The 19,805-nt window shown below is 50.7% G+C and overlaps 7 protein-coding genes across 7 annotated transcripts; 3 read left to right on the top strand and 4 right to left on the bottom strand.

The window, feature by feature from the left end:
• Positions 1-135: 135 nt before the first annotated feature.
• Positions 136-2,503, bottom strand: AUEXF2481DRAFT_42474 (uncharacterized protein). Its single transcript, XM_013485887.1, has one exon. The coding sequence runs from the start codon at positions 2,246-2,248 to the stop codon at positions 338-340; it is 1,911 nt and encodes a 636-aa protein (XP_013341341.1). The 5' UTR covers positions 2,249-2,503; the 3' UTR covers positions 136-337.
• A 149-nt stretch (positions 2,504-2,652) lies between these two features.
• On the bottom strand, positions 2,653-3,861 carry AUEXF2481DRAFT_42473 (uncharacterized protein). The gene is made up of 2 exons (XM_013485886.1): positions 3,229-3,861; positions 2,653-3,169 (listed from the first exon to the last, which is right to left on the bottom strand). The coding sequence occupies exons 1-2, from the start codon at positions 3,744-3,746 to the stop codon at positions 2,980-2,982; spliced, it is 708 nt and encodes a 235-aa protein (XP_013341340.1). The 5' UTR covers positions 3,747-3,861; the 3' UTR covers positions 2,653-2,979.
• A 262-nt stretch (positions 3,862-4,123) lies between these two features.
• On the bottom strand, positions 4,124-4,814 carry AUEXF2481DRAFT_7162 (uncharacterized protein; the record flags this gene model as incomplete). Its single annotated transcript, XM_013485820.1, has 2 exons — positions 4,124-4,463; positions 4,513-4,814. The coding sequence occupies 2 exons, from the start codon at positions 4,812-4,814 to the stop codon at positions 4,124-4,126; spliced, it is 642 nt and encodes a 213-aa protein (XP_013341274.1).
• Positions 4,815-7,473: 2,659 nt separating this feature from the next.
• Positions 7,474-8,422, top strand: AUEXF2481DRAFT_7161 (uncharacterized protein; the record flags this gene model as incomplete). The annotated part of the gene is made up of 3 exons (XM_013485819.1): positions 7,474-7,781; positions 7,845-8,247; positions 8,306-8,422. The coding sequence occupies 3 exons, from the start codon at positions 7,474-7,476 to the stop codon at positions 8,420-8,422; spliced, it is 828 nt and encodes a 275-aa protein (XP_013341273.1).
• Positions 8,423-9,081: 659 nt separating this feature from the next.
• AUEXF2481DRAFT_699538 (uncharacterized protein) lies at positions 9,082-10,735 on the bottom strand (the record flags this gene model as incomplete). Its single annotated transcript, XM_013485980.1, has 2 exons — positions 9,082-10,227; positions 10,321-10,735. 2 exons carry the CDS (start codon positions 10,733-10,735, stop codon positions 9,314-9,316), a joined length of 1,329 nt encoding a protein of 442 aa, XP_013341434.1. The 3' UTR covers positions 9,082-9,313.
• Positions 10,736-13,687: 2,952 nt separating this feature from the next.
• On the top strand, positions 13,688-14,401 carry AUEXF2481DRAFT_54305 (uncharacterized protein; the record flags this gene model as incomplete). Its single annotated transcript, XM_013485945.1, has 1 exon — positions 13,688-14,401. A coding segment is annotated over one exon (714 nt), but the record flags the coding sequence as incomplete, so codon positions are not given.
• A 2,931-nt stretch (positions 14,402-17,332) lies between these two features.
• AUEXF2481DRAFT_7158 (uncharacterized protein) lies at positions 17,333-18,638 on the top strand (the record flags this gene model as incomplete). The annotated part of the gene is made up of 2 exons (XM_013485818.1): positions 17,333-17,748; positions 17,801-18,638. The coding sequence occupies 2 exons, from the start codon at positions 17,333-17,335 to the stop codon at positions 18,636-18,638; spliced, it is 1,254 nt and encodes a 417-aa protein (XP_013341272.1).
• Positions 18,639-19,805: the final 1,167 nt, after the last annotated feature.

Below are 19,805 nucleotides of genomic sequence, written 5' to 3'. Positions count from 1 at the left end.
ATCCCTGTGTTGTATATCCAGACGAGTCAAGGTTATAGACAAGATGTCGACTTTGACCTGCCGTTGGCCTGCAACCACACACACACATTGCTGCGATGGTCTCGCTACATAATGACTCGACTGAACAGCAGTATCTGCAGTATCAGTGATTTCTTGGAGCGAGTGCCCCACTATCCCGATGACATAAAGGCAAAGTGCCTTGTATTGATTGATATATACAGCTTACATGAAAGTAGAAAATTGTGTACATACCCCAAAGCCCCGTTCGACTTCGAAAAAAATGCTCTTCCGCCATTTGATATAGCACAATGAAAAACTCCCCTCCACTTTCATATCCTCAAACCTCTGGCACCATGATTTCATAAAATAGCAAATATACCTCCCTCTGCATACCCAACACGTCACCAGTCTTTGATTCTTTAATCTTATCATCACTAATCCTCCACCACCTATTATGCTGATTTCTCTGTTTTCGTTTCAACCTGCTTAGATCCAAGCTTTTGCCTGCTTTTGAAGATGTGCGTGCGGGTTGTGGATATGTAGCTTCAGGGATTGGTCGAGTAGGGACTTGTGATGCACCGGGTGTTTCTGCACCACTACTGCTGCTGACGGTGCTTTTCTCATCATTTTGCGTCTCGGTGTTTGGTTTTGAGCTTTGACGGTGACGGAGGGAGAAACGCTTGCGTGTTGAGGAGGAGCGTGAGGATGTGCTGTTGCCGCTGCTTGAGGGAGAGTGTGTGAGGCCAGGGGTGGTGGGCTCGAGCATGGGGCTGGGCATGCCACTTGCTCTGGGTGTTCCTTGAGCTGAGTACATGCCTTGAGTGCCCATGCTGAGTTTGGCACTGTACGGTTCGGCGAGGAACTGTCGTCTGAAACTCTCATAGTGACCGCTGTTGTGACCTCCTTTGTGCGTCACGACGCCATGAAGACGGTATGACTGTTGGTCCAATAGTCCACCCAAAGGTAATGTCTCTGGAAAACTAACTTTGGCCATGTTCTTACTGCTGCTAGAGTTTGGATCCCAGACACTTCGAGATAGATGGATGGCGAGGATTTTGGGGAACGTGCTGATGCGCATGTGGCGTGCGATTCGTCGTTTGGGGGCTAGAGATGGATCAGGCAGTTTGATGTTCTTCGGTAGAGCTTCCGGGTCTGTCTCTAGTGCCTTTTCCATGGCTGCTAGCTCATGTGTGAGTAAGTTGCGTGTTGATTCGTCCGATGCCTTTGCCAAGTCTTTCGTCTTGACTTGAATGGCGTGCTCCAGGCGACATCTTTCGCACTTGTAATCATCAATGTGTTCAACTTTCAGCATGCCATCAAAGCATGCATTCAAGGTGGTCGAAGAGTGGTGTGGGACGTTGAGTGTAAGAGTGACAAAACTCGACACAGAGGGCTTGGGCTTGAAATGACATGTCATGCACTCAATCTGCGCTTCGATTTTTCCCTCGAAAGGAAAGCCTGGATCGTCCTGCAAGTCATCATCTTCGGCTTGCGGTAGTTGTTGTACGCTTTGTCGAACTTGTTCGATTTCATGTTTTGCCTTCAAGCCACGAGCAGACTCTTGAGGCTTGAGCATGTTTGATTTCTCTTCATCCTCAGGCTCGGGTGCTTTCAAGGTAGAGGTGCTAGGACTCTTGAGTGACTTTGCCTTTCTCCTAGCGTTTCTTCCAGCGTGATACTCTTCGCTCAGCCTCTCGGCAACGATTTGTAGGAACTCTTGAGCATCTTGCTGCTGTCGACTGATGCGTGTCTTGAAAGCTGTCTCCATGACACTGACGAAAGTGCGGGCCGAGATGGTCTTCTTGTAGATGGGTCGCTCATTGAGCGCATCCAGAATATCTTTGAGGCCAGCCGTCACCAGACCCTGTTGCAATCCCAAGACCTTCCAGCTAGGCTCCTTTGTTTCATTCATCTTGACAATGTCCTTGCTCTCGTTGGGCGAGATTTCATCTTCCAATTGCTCCACAATGGAGTAGATCTCTTTCCCGTCCAGCTTCCGTCGGTGTAGTTCCCGGATGAGGTAGATGCGCAATTCCGGCAGACCAGCCATGCTCTGGAGTACCGAGTTGATGAAGCAGTCATTGGCAGGATTGACGAGTCCGACGACTCCTCGCTTGCGTGTTGATTTTGAGGATTGCGAGGCTTCATCGTCGAGCATGAAGGTGGGGCCGAAGACATAGACGAGCGTGATTGCAGCGAGCGATGCGCCGGCAGCATAAGTCGCAATGGTGAGAGGTTTGTCGGGCATGTCTGCGAAGAGACCGGGCCTAAAACTCTGAAATGCTCTATGTGTGTGCCCAAGGCTGATGCTGTGTGGGGGGTTGGAAGGAGTGGACGCTCTGAGATTAGGGCTTGGATGGTGGTCGATTCGTGATCGGTCTAGGTCATGTCATGCTGATTGGCGAAGACTTAGCTCGCCATGGTATAGAGCAAAGAAAGAGGATGCAAGAAGTCGCTGTTATCAGGGCTGGCCGTGCTCCGGGGTGCGTCCGGATAAAAAGGCACGACAAAACGCGGGCTTGTGGGGTGAGATGTGGATGCCTCGCTGCTCGTGCCTTTCGCGTGCCCGTCGACGCATGTGAGTCCTGCCGATCGCCGGCTTACGGTTACTAACCCTTCCGACAGCTAAACCACTCTCTCACGTTACCGCTTCCTTCTATCACGATACAAATTTGCGTCAAGATCCTGTGCCTTGCATCGAGGACAGCACTGGTCCGTGCTCCTACCATCGGGCAGCTTTGCCAACGACAAAGCTAGTATGTTGTCCCTAAATGCTTGCACCACTCTCGTACCCAGCTATCGTGATGACCAAACAAGAATACGTTTCAAGACGAGACGGAGATTCACAGTGAATGACAAATACTTCCACTCCTGACACTGGCTACATTCCCATCACCTCCATGAGTACTATTCTGTCAAGTCTGTGGCTGACAGATAGTGCCTACAAGCTGGTACCATTTATCGGCTGACTAGTATGCTTCATGCTCTAAACTCCTCCAACTTCTGCTTTTGTTTACCCTCCTCATCAAAGTTGCTATCATCCAACCAACTCTCGAATGCCTTCTTGATACCCTCCCATTCCGAGTCCAGCATAGAGAACCAAGTCGTATCCCTATTTCTGCCATGTTTATCAATCAAAGCCTGTCTAAACGTTCCCTCCTCTACAAATCTGCACATCACAGTTAGCACAATCCCTCCATCTTGAAAAATTTAATAAGCAAAACATACCCATATCTCGCCGCCGCCCTCCTACTAGGCGCATTCAGCGAGTGACACTTCCACTCATACCGTCTATACCCCATCTCGAACGCATACTTGGCCATCAAATACATGGCTTCAGTAGCAGCAACACTCCTCTGCAACTTTGCAGAAAACATCAAATGACCAACTTCAATGACACTATTCTTGGCGTCGATGCGGAGGTATGAACACCAGCCCACAGGCACCTTTTCAGCACCTTCATGTTTGAGAATGGTGTAGAAGACTGGGTCGTTGGAGGAGGCTTTTGAGACCATGTCGGTGTGGAGAGCGGAGACAGAGGCAGGGAAGGGGTCGTAGGGCATGTAGTCCCAAAGACTTGCATTGGAGGGACCACCGATGAGGGGGAAGAGTGCTTCTGCGTGGACTGCTGAGATGGGTTCTAGAGTGACATGTCTTCCTTCCAGGGTGATCTCCTTGGAGGGCCATGGTGCTGGATTTGTGTTGGCGACTTTTTCGCCCAGAGGACGTTGTGGTGTGTTGCTCATGTTTTGTGTATGTGGAGAGGTTCAATTGACCAGATTTGTGTTGCAAGAAACAGCGGGTTAGTCTGCAGTGTGACTATATATATATGAGTTCAATCGACTGTGAGTCAGATGTTTGTGAGTGCACCGAGCTCGTTGAACCCTTTTATGACATTTGTTTGCCCTGATTGCGCTATCAGCCGAGTTTGGAAGGTAGATGCGAATCGCCTAAGCTTTTTATGGACTATCGCGCCATGCGGAAGACAGCTACAGATACGACATGTCAAGTCAAGTCAGAAAAGAAGGCGAATAAGGTAACATAATGTCCGACTGTATGTTCTCAAAGATCATTTTTCGCCCCCACCCTGAGTCCTCAATGCGACCTCCATCCATGATTTCTCCTACAATCGACTCTGCACATGCTCGCCCTTACCAACAACAGTCTTCGCAGCAGCCGCATAATCACACACATCCGATGAATCCTTAGCAATCTTCTTCCACCTGATCTTTCCCTCTCCATCCACAGCAAATCCACCCGAATTCTGCCATCTGTAAGATCCAGCACCCGTAGGTCTGAGATCAATGCCATCCGACTCTTTCAACGACTTCAGCGCGTCCATGATCCCGCCGTTCACCATTCCCGTCCAGCCTAGAGAGCCAACACCCCACGCAGCGTAGATCTTGCGCTCGGGGTCGCAAACGAGGGTATAGCGGTCCGAGTCTGAGAAAGCTTTTTTGCCGCTGAGAGCTTGTTAGAAGTGCGATTTTGCGGCCACTGCGGAAGACTTACCCAACATCCTCAAACCATTGTTTTGTAGTTGCTTCATCGTTGTGTTGTACAATCACTACATGCAGATTCTCGTTCTTACGACTCTCGGCTCCGAGTAATTGCACCTCTTTCTCTGCGAATGGACAACCGCAGTGTCTTACAAAGGCCACTAGCGTAGGTCTGCCATTGCCGCGTGTAAGATCGATTGAGCCTACGGGCGCTGGAGCTGCATCGCCAATTTCTGGAAGCGAAGCGACTGATGGCGAGGCCTGTGGGATGATCGACTTGATGGCGGGAATGTATGAGGCTATGTAGCTCGCCATGATGTGTAGATGCGGGTGGTGTGTATATTATCGGTGTAGGTTCTTTGATCGCGACAGTGCTATCTCGAAGGTGTCTTCGTCTTTGCTTATCGAGTCGACCTGAAGCGGAACTGGATTGATTGTTTCTTGGGAACCATGATGGGATCGGGGGCGCCTTATGACCCCGCCTTTGGCGATTTGAAATGACGGTGGTTAAGGTTGTTGATCGACGTCATGCTCGACGGCTTCCATGTGATGCTGTTACATGACTTCGATGACCAGCAGTGTTGCTTTCAAAGAGCATCAGAACGGTCATGCTCGGTAGAGCTACTGGTTCAAGGCATGGTGCGGTAGAGGGCGTCGCAAGGAGGCTGAAATGTCACCTACGAGCATGGTGATCTTCGAATATGTGGTACTGCTAGCGATCCGTGGTTTGCTAACAGGCGCATACTGAGCGATTTGAACATTTCACGAATGGATGCAGAGGAGAGGAAGAGAGGGACGATATGCAAGGTAGAGCTAGCTGATCCTTCTCCGCATCCGTGTCACCTTGCCCCGGGGCTTACCGTCTTGCTTGTCAACGAGCAATGAAGCCCTATCTGCACCTGCAAACAGTATAATGGTCAGCAAGCAATATGACACGTTCTTCTTCAGCACCCGGTTGGAAACCAGAATGAAAACTGATGAAAAAGTAGTTGGTTCGCGTCAGCCTGTGGAAGTGCAAAGACAGGTGACACTGTGCCGAGAGACGTAGAGAAGCACTCCAGAGGTCTCCCAACTGGTTCAAAAGATTGGGTTCAACATAAAAAGTCTTAGTGGTTAAACATAAGAAGAACAGATACTACACTTGATCTAAGCCAATCGGCAAGAGAACTTGATCAAGAAAGAAGGAGAGCGAGGACCGCATGGATTATATAGCCAGCGCTTGTGGGCGAGTCATGCGGTGCTAGGCAGCAACCTGTAGGCTCCAGCAAGTGATGCATTGAGAGAGGACAAGACGCTATCCACATCGCGAGTTGAAAGCAAGGAACAGAGGCAAGAGGAGGCGCTATTGCTGCTGCCTACCTACTACCAACAGCGCAGCGCTTCCAAGCTGACTCTCATCCAAACGACCACAAAACATGCGCAAGCTTATGCGACGTAAGAACGCCGTCTGCAGTATGAACCGACCTACCAGGAAGTGTGCATTGGACCTACCACCAACCAAATGAAAGACATTGCCCTATGCCCTCCATGCAAGTCCCGGACGCCTCAGACGATCATCATCTTGGTCAAACAGCGCAAGTGTTTTCGTTGCTTGAAGAACAGCGAAACAGGCTTTCTAGGCAACAGCCTGACATGACACAAGGCGTTAATGTGAAAGACGAGTCACTCAGTCGCAACCAAGGCGAATGCCTTTCAAACAGTCAGGCTTGATAAAAATAAGAAATGTAGACGATGCGCCGTGATGATGATGCAGTCGAAATCTTGATTCCGGCAAGAAGCAAGCATCACCGCGCGGGCCAGAAACTTGTGGCGACAAGCCCCTGACGAGCGCGTCAGCGGGCTGCGACGGCAGTGCAGCTATCCGTCTCCTCTTCGAAATAGTCCAGAGAAATATTCGCATGCAGTGTCGTGAGTGAACAGGTCGTCGTCGCTAGCAGTTATTCGCATCGATACAGGACAGGTGTCGGCGTCGATGGCATGATTGGTGTCTCAGTCACATGCCGGCCGGCAAGAAGCGTGCGGCGAATCATGTTGAGGGAGGTGAGTCACAATTATTGGCGCCTGCCGCGAGCCACAAAGGCAAGGATGAATCTTCTCAAACTTCGTCGATATGGGTAGCTGTTGCTGGACGGCGCGGCCATGTGTTGGCAATATGTCGCCGTACTGCTGGTGAAGGCACCTGAGCCAGGTTGGCGGAAATGGATGGAAGGATCTGGACGAGAATTCTGGAGTGGATCAAAAGATTTGCAGGCGCGAGGCAGTCAAGGTTTTAGCGTTGAGTCAAAGTGGACCTTGGCACGATGTGGCTGTGGGTATAAATACCACGGGCATCCCCTTCATTTTCGCAACTTTCCCGCGCCTTTACGCTTTGCCCGACCCTTTACGCAACGGCGCCCCTCCACATCATCCCCGCACCACATTGCAACTCGCCGCATTAAACATAACAATCGCTGCGTCTATCTACGCGTTATTGTCCAATTTTCTGCTGCGATTTTCTTTGTCCTTCGGCGGACACTGTTGTGAAAGGGAAATCCATTTGCGGTCTTCTCTCACTTCCGGATTTGGAAAGCGCCTCTTGGCATCTTCATCTCAGACTTTGAATCACTTTACACCTGATCAGAGCCTCTTCACTCTCTACCACAGCGCATCCTCCAGGCAGCATCTGTAGGGGACACATTTGGTTGTTCATCTCCCGCTAACGGTACGAGACTATCCATCTCACCTCCGAGGCGCATTCGATCCCGTCGCTTTTTTCCTTCTCTTCACTTCTCGCATCGCATCATCGCAACCTTTCACTTCCATCATTCATCAGAAGGTCACTACCGACTGCGCGCGCATCACCTTTCCTCTCATTCTTCAGTCTCCTGTCGCATAACTACCTCCAAGATAAAGTCCAAGAATTCCAATCCTGACATCAGTTCTCTTCAGACTGCCTTACCACACTCCGTCGTCTCATCTACCGCTCATCGCAATCATGGAGTCTGTCATCACACACCCCTCGACCGCCGCTCAGGCCAAGAACTTCACCGCACCCGGCTCTTTGTCCTTCCCAGGTGGCGCAGGTGACCTCACCCCACCTTCATCTGAGAAAGATGGCCAGCAGACCTCGCAGACAAACGGCGCTTACGGGTACGGCAACACTTCGCAGCCTCAGGGTCAGCAGCAGCAACAGCCTGCACAGCAAGGAGTCGTCGCCCAACAGGGTGCTGGGGTGACTCCCGCGACTCCTGCTGCTACGCCTAGCGCTGGTCAGGGTGTCAGTGGCATTGTGCCTACATTGCAGTGAGTATCTTCGTGTTGCAACGTTTTGTTGTTGGCATGTTGTTGACATTTCGCGCTCTTAAGGAACATTGTCGCAACGGTGAACCTTGACTGCAGACTCGATCTGAAGACGATTGCCCTTCACGCTCGTAATGCTGAGTACAATCCTAAGCGTTTCGCCGCTGTCATCATGCGTATTCGCGAGCCCAAGACCACCGCTTTGATCTTCGCTTCCGGCAAGATGGTCGTCACTGGTGCCAAGTCGGAGGACGACTCGAAGCTCGCTTCCCGCAAGTACGCTCGTATCATCCAGAAGCTCGGCTTCAATGCCAAGTTCACCGACTTCAAGATCCAGAACATCGTTGGCTCCTGCGACATCAAGTTCCCTATCCGTCTGGAAGGTCTTGCCGCACGCCATCACATGTTCAGCTCTTACGAGCCCGAACTGTTCCCTGGTCTCATCTACAGAATGATGAAGCCCAAGATTGTGCGTGCCCTCTTCCAATGTGACTTCTATTTGTTTCCATTTCACTAATATCACCTAGGTGCTTCTCATCTTCGTCTCTGGCAAAATCGTCCTCACTGGTGCCAAGGTCCGTGAAGAGATCTATCAAGCCTTCGAGATGATCTACCCCGTGTTGTCCGACTTCCGCAAGGCCTAAGTCACAACCAACCGAGGTTGAATCAAAGTCCGGAGCTAAACTGGAGCGAATGAACAACCTCTCAAACAACCACAACCCTTCTACTGGCAACTGTAACAATAGCCCTTCATCCTCGGATGTACTATCACCCCTACCTCAAGGTCTTGCCAACCTCAATGGATGCGTCTACAGCATGACTCATTCTACTTTTCCCTTTTCGCAAATGCATGGCGTGGTGTTCCGGTTTCCTTCGAGAGCTTTGCGCATGAAGGCTTTTTTCTTTTTCCGATGGCGGTTTTCAAAACTTTTCTTCGGGTCGGTTCTTCAGCAAGGAGTGTTGATGCTCTTCACACGCCTCTGGTCTTTCTCATTCATTCCCAAATACCACTTGACCAAGGCCTGGAAGCATCAATCTCTTTTATTGGCGTTGATAACCCCTTTTTTCTTCCCCTCGGCTTGGAACGTTACTGCTCTGTGGATGAGCACAAGAAATTGTCACGAAAAAAAAAAAACACAAAAGAAAAGAAGAGTGAAACAGAGAGGTGATGGGAAAGATCCGAGCGAAAGAGATGACGATTCAGGCATGGGCTATTTGCTCATGTGTTGAGGAATGCAAAGGGAATGAAGGGCCTCCTTGCTGTTGCTTGGTGTGCATCTATCATTGACATTACTCTCAAAGCATAGATAATGTGGCTTGAGGTATATAGCCTCTTCTAATGTCATCTCAGAAACATGACGAAACTTGTTGTCTCCTAGTGCTCATGGTGTTTGTGCTTTGTGATGTGCATTTGCCAATATAATTTGCGGACTTCTCGTCTCCATCTACGGCCCATCGTATGATCCTCCAGATCCTCTTGTTTCCCTGTCTCATGTATCTGAGTATAATTACAAACTTCACTTTCCCCCGTTTCCTCAAAGTTTGGCCTTGTTCTCGCCCTTCTTCAACTCTTCCTCCAAGACCATGCCTTTGACACCGCCTCTCCAATCCTTGGTCCAGACCTGATCCTCGACATCTCTCTCCGGCCAAGCCCATTTATCCTTGAACTCAGCAGGCGGCTCACCCAACAAACAATCCACAATCTTATCTCCCACCACAGGCAAGAATTTATAAGCATGTCCACTTCCTCCCGTTGCTACAAACAAATTCTTGTACCTTGGGTGATAGGACAACAACCAATCTCCTCGAGGTGTATCCGTGTACCAGCAAATCCTCGTGTTGAGAAAAGGTCTCGTGGCCAGAGAAGGGTAGACGGCGGCCAAGAAACTACGCAGGGCTTTCTTGCCTTCTTCTGGGATCTCGAGGCCTGGGTGCGAGATGTGGGTGCGTGGGAGGGAGACTGTGATTTTTCCCAGGGAGGCGTCTTCGGGGTGAGGGATTGTGGTGGGGTTGCAGTAGCCGTAGCCGTGACGAGCTACCTTGAGAACGTTGTTGACGGGTGGGATTATGAAGAGACCACTGCTTTCGTTGAGGAGGGTTGGTCGGTCACCGAGGGCTGCTTGCTCGGCATCGGTGATTTGGATGTAGGAGAGGATTTGGCCTGTTGCGCTGCAGCGGCCGCGGAGGTCGAGGAGGGCGGGTGTCCAGGCTCCGGTGGCTAGAACGATGAGGTCTGCTGTTAGGAGTTTGCCGTCATCTGTCTCGCAGCCGGTCACTGCGTCGTTGCTGAATTGCAGGCGGGAGATTGAGGCGTGCAGGAAGTTGACGCGGTTTGTTTTTTCGACTCTTGCGCGGAGGACACGCATGCCTTTTTCTGCATCTGCCCAGCCTGATCTCCAATTCACGTAGCCAAAGTCGCCTACGGACGAGCCTCCTTTTCCTGTCGCTGCTGCGGCTGCAATGGTGGTTTCTTGAGCCGCATTGGTGTAGTCCTTGAAGATGTTTCTGATGTCTCCTTGTGTCTCCATCTCCTCGATCTCACCACCCTCGCTCTTCTTGCCAGGCTTGAGTCCGCAACGCTCCACATTGGCCATACTATCCGTCATGTATTTTCTTCCCAGGTCGCCGTTTCCGTTGTCGGATTCATCCTTGTTGACCACGACCGCAAGACCAGGTTCATGATAGACATCTTGTTGACCCCACCATTCGTTTCTCCAGCGTGCTTGTGCTTCAATGGCGAGGCGTGCATAAGGAAGATCTGCGTAGTCGGGACGGACGATGCGGCTGCTGTCTATGCTTGCGCCATCGGGTGCTGGGAACACACTGCGATCAACGAGTGTGATTGATGTGTTTGCGAACTTCGGGTTCTGAGTGAGACTGTATGCTGTACTGAGGCCAAACACTCCAGAGCCCAGGATAAGGACTGACTTGGGGATTTCTTCCGCGGCAGCTGCCATGGTGTTGTGTTCCTTCTCTTTTTATGCTCTTAGAAAAGAGGGAAAGTGCCAATCGAAGCTTCAACAACGAATGAGGAAGGAATTGAGCGATGAAAAGATAAGAAAAGTTATGTATATCGCTCTCACTTTGCCGCAAACAAGAACTTACAGGTTGTATGTTTGCCTATGTGGAAATTCTCTTCCTGCCCCGAATATGTGTTGCCCAGACCTCGACAAACATGCTCTTTCAACTCTGTCCGCTCTTCCCGCCGATAAGCGTCGAGAAGAGCACGTCTGGCCGAAACCGGGGTGGAGGATTCACGTGTTGTGGTCATTGCTTGGGTGGGCCCTCGGCTTTGGCCTTCCTGTTCAAGAGCAGGCCAAAAGAGAGTCGTCATGGTTGTTCTCAGGACGTGCATGATGGTGATCGATGTGTGAATAAACTGTCAAAGATGGGTGGTGCTAGGCAATTAGTGATTATCGAGTGACTGTTCGTTTGTGTTGCTAGGTGGTCAGGTTGGCTTGTGTGTGAGAGAGAGAGAGAGAGAGAGAGAGAGAGCACTGCTTGTTCGGCTGTCAAGCGTGTCTCTTACGCTTCTCCAAAATTAACACCACATTCTCTTGCTTTTAACCTCGCAATACTCTGACCAATTCTCAATCGATCACTCCAGCTCCTATTCATGAGCGCACTCCTGCGACGCTTCATAGCATGAAGCTCAAATCATGGCCAATCCTCTTGCGATCTTACTCCGTCTGCCATACTCACAAGGTTTACTCCAACCTGTGCCACAATTGCTATATCCCAAAGATAAACTGTGGTGACGCTATGCCCAGAGGCTACGAGGTTATTACCCGGATGAAGGACCTGGTCAAACGAAGAGATGAATTGGCCTCTGGCAAGTACACCCTTGACGTCCAGCAAAACAAGCACGAAACATCAAAGGCAATTGACTAGAAGGATTGAAAAGAGTGCAAAGCGGCACCTTCATTCTACCCGGACCAACTACAGACTCAAGGCAAACGCCAAGCCGAACCTCGCTATAGATACTCAACCTCACTCAACTTCTGACAGTTCAGGCAACCATCAGAGACTCATACACAGAGCGTAATGGATCTTGAGACTCGATCACGTCACCTGGCCTTTCGTGCTCACGGCCGTCATGTGGTCACTTGCTTGCTATTATACTCAGACAAGATTTAAGAGGTCATACATCCCTTGTAGGTATACTAGAGTACAACATGGGCTCCTAGTAAGCGCCGCCCCCGACGGCACATTACGTATCTGGAACCCTGACAATGGAACTTGTCAATCTGTGCTATCGGGACACACCGGAGCAATCACTTGCTTCCAGCACGACGACCAGAAAACAATCAGCGGCTCGGGCAGAACACTCAAGATATGGAACATCAAGACTGGTGAGAGCTTAGATATACTTTCGGACCTTAGTGGAGTCTGGCAAGTCCGGTTCGATGGGAAAAGATGTGTTGCGGCGGTGCAGAGGAACAATCTCACATATATCGAGGTATGTGTACAACAAACACCTGCGAAGCCAAAGCCTCTAATCTCTTCCTAGATTCTAGAATTTGGCGCTGTTCGACATGGTGTACCAGAGACTAGCCAGGGCCATCGTGTCCTGGTCGATGAACGCGGACCACGAGATTAAAGCTCCATGAACATCTGCTGAGGTCTTTTCCAAGTAGTCGAAGTAATGAATACGGTAGAGATGGCAGACCTAGCTTCCAAAACAACCAAGCCCCAACTGCGCAGACTCCCGAAAAGTACTCATAGCTCTGTGTGAATATCTGTCTCGGGAGGATTCAATTTGACAAAAATTTCTTTTCGAGACTTGAATTGAATCCTTCTCTGATTTGTTGTTCTGAACGGACCACGGGGACAGAGAGCAATCGAGACCAAGTTGATCCGAAGCACTAGGTCCATTCGCTGGGCTTTATGATCATGTTTTTGTAAAAAGTCATCCCAACGAACACATCTCTTTCGAAATCGTATATCTACATTCGTGTTCCATTCTGGATACTATTATGACGTTTCTATTACAGTATGTATGGGTAGCAGTGTCGAATGTCAAGGGATCGCGCATTCATGTTTCTGCGAACCTTGTGCTTTGCTACTGTAGACATGGCGTGGAACCATCACTCGAATGGGAATTGTTGAGCAAGATGCGAAGATGCCGAATTCCATGATTGCTCGATGTAGAAGCGAATTTCGCGATACAGAGGTGCAGGAGGCGCGAATGAAGTGCGAATAATTGTGACAAGAGGAAATAAAGAGTGTGTGATCTCAGGCTCTTACATGTATCATTGTCCGGAGCTCAGCCTCGACAGGGCTCAGCAATGGAGGCGCATAGCTGCAGCATGCGGCAGCATCGTGTTCATGTATCATTGGTCACAACCATCAGCAAGTATCTTGAAAAGGACAATTCTCGGACAGGCGGACATTGTCAGACATTTGTATCTTCTGAGGGCAGAGCAGAGTTCAGCAGACGAACATTTTCGTAGGAGTGTACGATCTGTATGGTTTAGGAGAAGACGAAGAGATGACCAGGTAATTAGGTAGAGCTTGGAAGTGGGAGCTGCAGCAGCCCTTGGATGTGGTCCAAGCTTCCCGAAGCAGCTCTCTCACATGCTCGTGAGGCCAAAAAGCTTTCGAGCCAAGTCACAGAAACGCAACAACCCACCACGATGCCTCGAGGAGTGCCGCGAGCGATAGCCAAGAAACCGGGTCCCTACCATGCCAGGACGCCGGTCGCCGAATACAGAGCTCCGCCTCCACGTACCCCGATAGCTCCCTCGACCAAGCCCGCCGCCGTCGCAAATGCGCAATCGAGAATCAAGCTCCAGCGAGGGGCTAGAGGAGTCGGCATCTATGTCATGGGAGCCTGTGCCTTTGGTATGGCCTTCTACATGTCTGGTCTCGCCGTCTCGCTCTACAAGTCTCGAGATGTGCAAGCCGACCACTCGCCCTCGGCACAACGCGACGTCGCTGGGGTCTATGATACCACAGCAGGAGGCTTTGATGCCGAAGTCAATTTCTCGGAGAAGGTGGGGGGTGTAATAAGAGCAAGGAAGGAAATGTCTGCTATGGTCAAGGGGGATGTGTTGGAGGTCAGCTGCGGCACGGCTAGGAACCTGGGTTACTATGGCTTCGACCAGATCAAGAGTTTGACTCTGATCGATCTCAGTCCCCAGATGGTGGAACAGGCACGCAGTAAATGGAATATTCTGAACCCAGGCAAGGTTGCTGAGAATGTGCCCATCAGGTTCCTGCAAGGTGACTGTATCGGAGATATGCCTGAGCCACCAGCAAGAGCACAAGAAGAGGCAAAGAAGAGCGGGACGACCTTCACACCAGGTCTCAAGAAGGGCTACGACACAATAGTGCAGACCATGGGTCTCTGTAGCACAGCACAACCCGTCGAACTGCTCAAGAACCTGTCAAAACACCTCGACCACTCCAATCCGGAAGCCAGAATCCTGCTACTCGAACACGGTCGCAGTTACATTGGATGGATGAACAAACTCTTGGACACGACTGCACCTCAACACGCCGACAAGCACGGTTGCTGGTGGAACAGAGACATTGGTCAACTCATCGAGGAGAGCGGCCTCGAGGTCGTCAAAGAACGCAGGAAACAATTCGGCACCGTTTGGATCTTTGAGCTCAAGCCCAAACCGGTGACACAAAGCATCAAAGAAACGGTAGAGCAAGTTGGAGATAAAATCGAGCGCCAGACCCAAAGTCAAACGACTCAACGAGGTTGGCTTTCTTGGTTATCCAAGTGAGGGGAACTTGATACCGAGATACCAAGCCCATGAGTCGTCCACCAAGGTGTTCGGGGTCTAGCTGCTGAAACGCCGAGGGTCATACCGAGCTGAAGAGGCGTCCATTGAGAGCCAAAGTGTCTATCTCTCTCTGCATTGAAGCTCTCCGCTATGGTTATCAATGGTGCACTCCAGCAGCCACAAAACCGCCGAGTCGCAGGCCTAGAGAATTTCTCGTCCATGATAAGACCCCAGGCACCTTGATATCGACACTTAAGTCAAGCTCACGGAGTTGGCTTTCCTAAGACACAAGTCTGTGGAGTTTAGCCGACGAATCATCGACGATAACCGCTCAACTGCCTAAAGCGGTATACTCAAGGGAAGACGTTGCTCTCAAAACGGCGTCAAACCATGGGACCGTCAAGCGACAAGAGGTCGGCCCACGACGAAGAAGCAAAGACTGGCGACGATGGTTGAAGCCTCGGGCTGCACTCCGCAATGCTCAGAGGCTATTCATCTTCCGCACGAGTTGGACAAGGATCATGTTTGAGGATAACGCAGGCCTCGAGAGTCTGAACCATACAGCCCCGGGGCTGAGGTATGCAATTGGAAGGATTGCGGGGATGTCCAAGGAAAGCACGGCACTGGCATCAAAAAGTGCTTCTTGTGTGTTTGAAAAGTCACTCATGAAAGGTGGCATGTCGTGATGCTGCCCCCAATAAAGTCAATTGCTCTTCTCAACTCCACAAGTCCAGACTTTCCTTTGACCCCTTCTTCGTACGTATGCTTATCGGTGCATCGAGCAAGAAGAGATAGATGGATCGGCGCGGACCGTACGTCAACCGGACTTCTTTCTGAGACAGGCACGGTTGCAGATACGCTATCAATAAAAGGGTAAGGAACAAGCATGCATCGTCGCAAGACGATATGCGAGGGAGAGCTGCAGGAGGTTCCTGCAAGCCTTACGCATACAGATGCAGTCTCGCCTAGAACATCAAAGGCTGGCTGTATGCAGAAGTCGTGCGTGTCGGAGAACAAGAACTTAAGGTTACACTTTCCCTACTGCAGAAAAAGAGAGAAAAAGAAGCAAACAAATAGCCGGCCCACTTCGTTTTTGCACCGATTGCGGGGACTTTTTAAGTAGCGTCTAGATTCGGAGTGGGATTACGAAACGGAATACGCGGGCTTGTGGAGTGGGCTGCGGGACAGAGGGAAACCTCTGAGATCGCACCTTCGAAGAAGCAAAGCACAAGAAAGGTGCGAAAAGGCGTGACTCGAAGAAGGTGGAAGCATGACGGACGAAGGATTTTGCGTTTGAGCCGGATCGTCGGGGCAGAGGGTTGCCGTGGCCGTCCCCGTGAGATGGTAACTAGGTAATTATCTCTCAGACTGTCAATGGACATAATCATCAACGTGCTGTGGAGATGAGATGCTGAGATTGGGACGGAGCATTGATATGAAAGCAGCACTGTGCAGATCCGACGCTGCGGTGAGCGAGATAAATTGATGAAGCAAACAGCTGATATCCGGTGCTCCGTCCTTGGTGACGGAAGACGGTCTGGAGGACAACCCGAACTTTCCATCTTGACGCGAGGTACAAATAGCTATGATGCATGACTCAACGTCAGAGACACGAGAGGTACAGGTCTTGTCGCATCAGGGGTACCGCGGCATGAGGGTGCTTTTTCTTGAAAGATGACATGATTGGCCGATCAGTGGGATAAGAAAGGCTCCGCGTCGCAAGCTGCAGACGCGGGAATGGCTGGTGCGACGTATGGTCGATCAGCGTGTCATTGGTGGATGGGAGCTGTGCTGCTGTTTCATGTCTTGAAAATCACATGGGAAGGAAAAGAGTGGCAGCTTTGGGAAGCTCTGGAAAACAAGCTATGAGGGAGGATAGAGCTATCCGTATTCGCAAGCAAGTGGACAGGTGTCGCAAACAAACAATGGGCACGAATGAGAGGGCGACGATAGCAACGATGGGCTGAGTGGAGTGGACTCGAAATAACGTTGGTGCTTCTGGGTAGTAGCGGCCGAGAGTCGCGGTGGTCGGAGTCTGGTCGCTTTCATGTGTGGCCTCTCTGGCGACGGTCTGTGGTGGAAGGAGCGTTCTCACGTATTCGCCAAGTCCCTTGCTGCTGCCTGTGACATTTATGATCGAGAGCATGTGTTTCCTTAATCGTGTCTGCCCATCCACATCGCACATGCTCGCGTCCCCGGAACTTCCTTTTTCCCTCGATACCTCCCACTTCGTACAAAGAATCAGCATTTTCTGTTTGTCAAATTATCAGAAAGAATTGTGCAGAGCAGAATTACCGCTTCACACACCTAAACAGTCCGCACACGAGCAAACAACTTTTTTCTGGCTAGAGCTCCAGCACGTACATCCGTTCGCCGCCGACGCAACCGCCTTCGCAACGCAACCAGCAGACGAGCCGAGCCCCCCCTTGGCCTTTGCATCCGAGCTTGGAACCCCTACTCCTAACACAATCGACACACACACCATCCCAACCATCTTCCACCACCTCACCAAGCGACAATCGACATCATCATCATCATCACTCCTCGCCATCTCCATTCCAACCTGTCCAGCTCATTGATCCCTCGACCAACATTCTTCCACCTCTTTCGCGACAGCACTTAGTCGATAAGCAAGGCTGACCATCCATTCCCCGATCGACCAATCAACGCCGCCCAGCCCAAGCTACTGGTTGCTCACCCACATTTTCCCGGCCGACCAACAAGGAAACAGAAACACCGACGCGCCCAAACAAATCATCTCTTGTGCTCTAGCCGCACAACCCTTCCGTCGTCTCAATTCAATCCAATCCACCCAACATGCCATACAACACCAGAAGAAAGTCGCTGTCCCTCTCCGAGCTCGGTATCACTGTCCCTAAGCGCTCGCGAGCTTCTTCGCAAACACGACCCTCGCCGCCAGCCACCGTCATCGATGATGAGCCCGTCACCAAGAAGCCCAAGCGGTCGCACGACTCACTGTCGCCTCCTCCGGCACTCATGAGCCCTCCCAAGACAAAAACCTTGTCTATTCGTACAGAACCACCATCCCGTCTGGCCGAGCACACTCCTCCACCATCACCCGGAACTCAGACTGTGCACACGATTGATACCGAAGGCATCAGCGATGATGTCGTTGTCGCAACCATCAAACAGCTGGAAAAGACGGGCAACAGGCCGCATCTTGTCAAGGAATTGGCTGCAGTCTTGTGCCACTGCATAGGCGCGGTGGAGAAGTAAGCATAAGCAGCCCGCGACCCTGGTGAAACTCACTAACATGTGCTATAGGTCTGCCAACCCTGCCAACTTGATCTCGTCGCGTCTCACCAGCTACCTCAACCGCGCTTGGCCCGCCGTCAGCCCTTGTCCGCTGGCCAAGTACCAGTCCCAAGTTCACCCTCGCCCGCTGTACTATTTTTTGACCACCCAACCCCACCAACCCATTCCTGAGCTTTCCCAATCTCACGACATTCCCGCCGCCCGTCGCATCATCACTCCCGCTCTCTCGTCCGCCGCCGATGACGAAGACGAGAAATACAGCAGAACACGTGCTTCGCTTTCTCCCGAAGTCGACTTATCCAGCCCTGAGCTCGACGAACCCCCACATGGTGACATTGGCTCTACCTTCCACCCTCGTCATTCGCTCTCGCGCGATCATCCTCCTACGACCTCCAACCTGGCCCACAACCGCCGTGCCGATAGTCCCCCTCTTGAGCTCGAGGAGCGCGACTTCAAGCAGACGGCAAACGCTTTGCAAGAGCTGCGTCGCGCCAGCCAGGAAATCATGCCCAAGGCCATCAAGGTCGAGGATTCCGAAACCATTGCCATGTCAGTCGAGTCGGACGAGACCCATGTCGAGACCACTGAAGATCTCTTCGACGGACACGACCACCTCTCCTCGTCCGTGAGCACCCTCTACGACCTCAGCAGCCCTATGTTGAGACCTCAGGGCTTCTACGACCTCAAGTCGCAGCAAGCTCCAGAATGGAACACCGAGAAGAGGGTCTCAATCGACGCCATGTCCCTCGACGAGCAAGACGATGATGACATGGACATGTGGAATGACTTCCGCAGCCCTGAGAACATTGATCTCGATGAGCTCGAATGCCTCCTTGACGCCTACTAAACGTGTCATCCCTCTCGTCGACTGCTTTGAAGCCTCTCGTATTATCATTGCCGTCTTCTTCACTCCATCTTTGTTTGAGTTTGGAAAAAGCGTTTCGCATATTTGTTTTACTGGACCGGTATCCAAAAGATTTGTTGGCCATTTTTATGCTTGGGAGAAGCATTTTTCAACTCCCACTCCCTTTTTACGACCATTACATCCCTCGAAAACCACTTCTCCCTCTGAGGGATTTTGGGTTCCGCTGGCGCGAGCCATGCTCGCCGCATACGATCCCGCTCTTGTACTATTAGACACGATCCCCCATTCACCACCTTCACACCCTTCTGATGCCCAACGAGAAAAAAGACGCCGAACGAAAACCTACCTTTGTACTTGTATATAAATATAACACCTTCTTGACGACGAACATAAGATCTCTTCGTTCTCTCTCCGCTTGTGTTTATCATTCTTTGAGTTTTTGACTGTCACAGTATTGCACGAAAGAGAATGCGTCCTTTTACAGAATTGAGCAAAAGTTATTCTGCGAAGACGTGCTAGTTAAAGCTTACAACCCTGTCCTCCGCGTAGGAAGCCGTCAACTCGACAGTACGATACTATATCAGCTTATTACTTATTAAGATCAGCCTCTAGGAATTAACACATATTGTCGCGCTAACTGATACGGTCTGCAGGTAGTGTTTAGCTACTCTGTTGTGTTCTCGGTGTTTCTTAGTGACCTGCTCTAGATTTCCGTAAAGCACCTTATATATAGAACGCTTTTTAGATCTATATCGTAGATTAGTCGTAGATGACTCGGCAGAGGCAAAAATAAACTATAGGTGCTATAGATAATAAACAGAGATACTTAATTGTCAGCTAGTAATTTGTTACGAGCTGAGTTAAGCGTAACGGGATTTACGACGATCATTACCGGATACGGGATCCTGCTCTGAGGATTCCGCCAAGAACCTGGATCTCTACAGAGCACACTGCATAAGGCTGCTGCCTCCTGCACCCTGCTCTGTACGATCTCTCGTTCTCTCTGCTCCCTCTAGATTACACAGAACAACAGAGCATATAGAGTAACGTGCATACACTCATTATCTATTAAGTATATAGGTAGGTAGGACGACCTTAGGTAGTCCTACGTTTAACTTAATTAGTTATTCTAACAGTCCCTTTAGTATA

This window comes from Aureobasidium subglaciale (assembly GCF_000721755.1).
Source record: "Aureobasidium subglaciale EXF-2481 unplaced genomic scaffold scaffold_19, whole genome shotgun sequence".
NCBI classification, from domain to species: domain Eukaryota; kingdom Fungi; phylum Ascomycota; class Dothideomycetes; order Dothideales; family Saccotheciaceae; genus Aureobasidium; species Aureobasidium subglaciale.
This window is presented reverse-complemented; position numbering and strand designations above follow the sequence as displayed.

Bases quoted from the DNA above. Each gene is read 5' to 3' on its own strand.
- AUEXF2481DRAFT_42474 (XM_013485887.1), bottom strand. From the start codon at position 2,248: ATGCCCGACAAACCTCTCACCATTGCGACTTATGCTGCCGGCGCATCG.
- AUEXF2481DRAFT_42473 (XM_013485886.1), bottom strand. From the start codon at position 3,746: ATGAGCAACACACCACAACGTCCTCTGGGCGAAAAAGTCGCCAACACA. The intron at 3,170-3,228 runs GTATGTTTTGCT...TGTGATGTGCAG, and splicing joins AGGGCGGCGGCGAGATATGG to ATTTGTAGAGGAGGGAACGT.